We start from the raw sequence: 3,048 nt of genomic DNA on the forward strand, positions 1-3,048 counted from the left end.
AGGTCCAGTAGCCTACAGATTAGCATTATCTCCAGAATTATATAAGATACATAATGTCTTCCATGTATCCATACTGAGAAGATACATATCTGATACTTCTCATGTCATTTCTTCTGAGACAATTGATATTCAACCTGATTTAACTTATGAGGAGGAACTAGTGAAGATTTTAGCACGAGAAATAAAGGAGTTGAGGAATAAGAAGATTCCACTAGCGAAGATTCTTTGGAGAAACTACAAAACAGAGGAAGTTACATGGGAAAGTGAGGAATTAATGAGACAGCAACACCCCCAGTTATTTATGATAGGTAAATTTCGAGGACAATTTTTTTTTTCTAAAAGGAGGGGAGAGTTGTCACATTCCAAAACCTATAGATAGAAATAGAGCAATTATTAGATTTAAATTGTACCATTCTTAAGTTAGAGTAATTAGCTTCAGGGGAGGTGCTAGCTTATCCATAGCCGTTTAACACACAATTTGCTTATAGGTAGAGCACTAAAAGTTGTGTTTAAAGGTCCAAGTTGCATTCATATAGAGTTATACATCTAAAGACAGAGTTAAAATAAGAACGACCAGTAATAGTATGTTAATATCTTTAAGCTGTAATGACTGAATCATAGAAAGCTCAAATGAGAAAACAGACATAGAGTGATTATATTAGTGCAAGTTGTTTTATTTTTTGAAGTGTTCTCTTATTATAACCCATTTAATATACTATCTTTCCTACTTTCTAATTTGTTGGTCGGATATGTAAATAAATTCGAATTTATACCTAATTTAATTAAATTAATTAAATATTCTGAAATTTAAAAATTAAAACTGAACCAATTGAAAAAATAAAAAATTAATAAATAATTGAACTAATTATTTTGCTGATTAGAAAAAAATAATTATTCGTAATTTCAATTGAAAATCAAAATTAATCTTTTAATTTTAAATTGGGAATACAAAATTTAAATTTGACATCATAATTTAAAATTGAGACCATCATTATATTTAAGTTAAAAATTTTGAAACACTAAATCTGAAATTAAAATATTTATTATTAAAATAAGCTATATTATAACCATGAAATATATATATATATACTTTACTTGATAATGTAGTTTTATAAATTATTGTTTTAAATATTATATTTTAATTTTTTAAATTATTTTATTAGTCTTAGTAATACAATTGTATTGACCAAGGGAGTGATAAGGATGTGTTCACCCCTTGGAGTAATAAGGCTGACTATAGGACTTGAGCCTGGAGAGATAAGGTTGGTAATTGATTCTGAACCACTTTCCGATCCAACATCTTTTCGGGGCATTGTCGGGTCCTTGCAATACCTCACTTTAACCAGACCTGACTTGTCTTTTAGTGTAAATTTTGTGTCCCAATTCATGCATTCACCTACTCATGCTCATCTGAAATATGTTCATCGCATCTTGCGTTATTTAAAGGGCACGATACATTATGGTCTCAATCTTCGTTCCGATACTACACTTGCTCTTTCTGCCTTTTCTGATGCAGATTGGGCAGGCTGTCCGACGACGCGACGGTCAACTACAGGCTATTGCACGTTCCTAGGCTCGAATATCATTTCCTGGTGTGCGAAGAAGCAGTCCACAGTTGCTTGGTTCAGTACAGAGGCTGAGTACCGTGCCATGGCTCATACAACAGCTGAGCTTACATGGCTTGGATATATTCTATCTGATCTTCGGATTTTTCCTCCACACCCACCGAAACTTTTTGCAGACAATGTCAGTGCTCTATTCCTCACAGTCAATCCAGTATTTCACGCTCGAAGTAAACATATTGCGTTGGATTACCACTATGTAAGAGAGCGGGTAGCTCAAGGGGCTCTTATTACTCAACATATTCCTTCCACTTGTCAACTAGCTGATGTATTCACTAAATCAGTTCCTAAGGCTCGTCTTGCGTTCTTTCGACACAAACTATGTCTCCAACCTCGGCATAGTTTGAGGGGGGATATTGACCAAGGGAGTGATAAGGATGTGTTCACCCCTTGGAGTAATAAGGCTGACTACAGGACTTGAGCCTAGAGAGATAAGGTTGGTAATTGATTCTGCTGATTTTCAGTAATTTAGAGTTCTACGAGTTATACGTTCTGTTACATATGGTAGTCTAACAATATATTGTGTCGTACTTCTAGCTATTTAGTTATTTTTGTAATCTATTTAAACAGAGTACTATGCCTCTGTTTATTATTGAGGAATACATGAATTAATTCATTTTTATAAAATCTCTTTCACCTTTTTTTCCTATTCTCTTGTTAAGTGGATCAAAAGTAAGTTTAACATTGATTATCAATGTGGACGACTGAACTTTGGTATTGCTAGTTTCTGAGTAAATTTATTATTTTCCCATTATAATTTCCTTTTGTAAACCAACATAAGTTTGATACTTAACTGGTGCACAAAGTCGTTTCCTTGTGGTTTGCATATTTGGCAATAAAGTGGTATTGGTGCTAAAGTGAAATTCCTATACCAAGAGAGAGCTTGGGTTACTGACATTACAGAAGGAAGAATGGTGTTATACAATGGCAATCAGAGGCAGGGTTTTCTATCTAAAACAAAGCGAATCGAGAAGCAGAACAAGTGCGGAATCCTAGGAGTGGGATCGGTATAAGTACCTCTTAAACTTCTTGTAATATATATATAAGACCAATGGTTTTGCATGTCTTTGTGTGGTGAGAAATCAAGGTTTTTGTGACCTACTTGATAAAATTATAGTACTTGAAGGTAATAACATAACATGTTTTCTGACGGTTTCAAATCGAGTTTGTGCCCCTTAGATAAATAGAGAAGAGAACGCTCCCATTATTCATGGGTAAATCAAGCACAAGAAGAATTCAAGAATGCCAGCGTAGAAAAGTTCTGCGAAGGGGTGAGAGGCGATTAAGAATAAAAGAGTATGGAATGGTGGATGCCAGTGACAAAGCAATCATGATGGGGAAAAAATGTGTCTACTCTTCAAAGAGTTAAAAGCAACAATTGGGGGAGGCAGAAGATAGGAGTATCATCTTGCCAATTAAAGTTTGA

At 34.2% G+C, this 3,048-nt stretch overlaps 1 protein-coding gene across 1 annotated transcript; it reads left to right on the forward strand.

The window, feature by feature from the left end:
• Positions 1 to 1,203: 1,203 nt before the first annotated feature.
• LOC122723371 (uncharacterized mitochondrial protein AtMg00810-like) lies at positions 1,204 to 2,043 on the forward strand. Its single transcript, XM_043955493.1, has one exon. The coding sequence runs from the start codon at positions 1,204 to 1,206 to the stop codon at positions 2,041 to 2,043; it is 840 nt and encodes a 279-aa protein (XP_043811428.1).
• The last annotated feature ends 1,005 nt before the right edge of the window (positions 2,044 to 3,048 follow it).

This window comes from Manihot esculenta, chromosome 1 (genome assembly GCF_001659605.2).
Source record: "Manihot esculenta cultivar AM560-2 chromosome 1, M.esculenta_v8, whole genome shotgun sequence".
In the NCBI taxonomy this organism is placed as follows: Eukaryota; Viridiplantae; Streptophyta; class Magnoliopsida; order Malpighiales; family Euphorbiaceae; genus Manihot; species Manihot esculenta.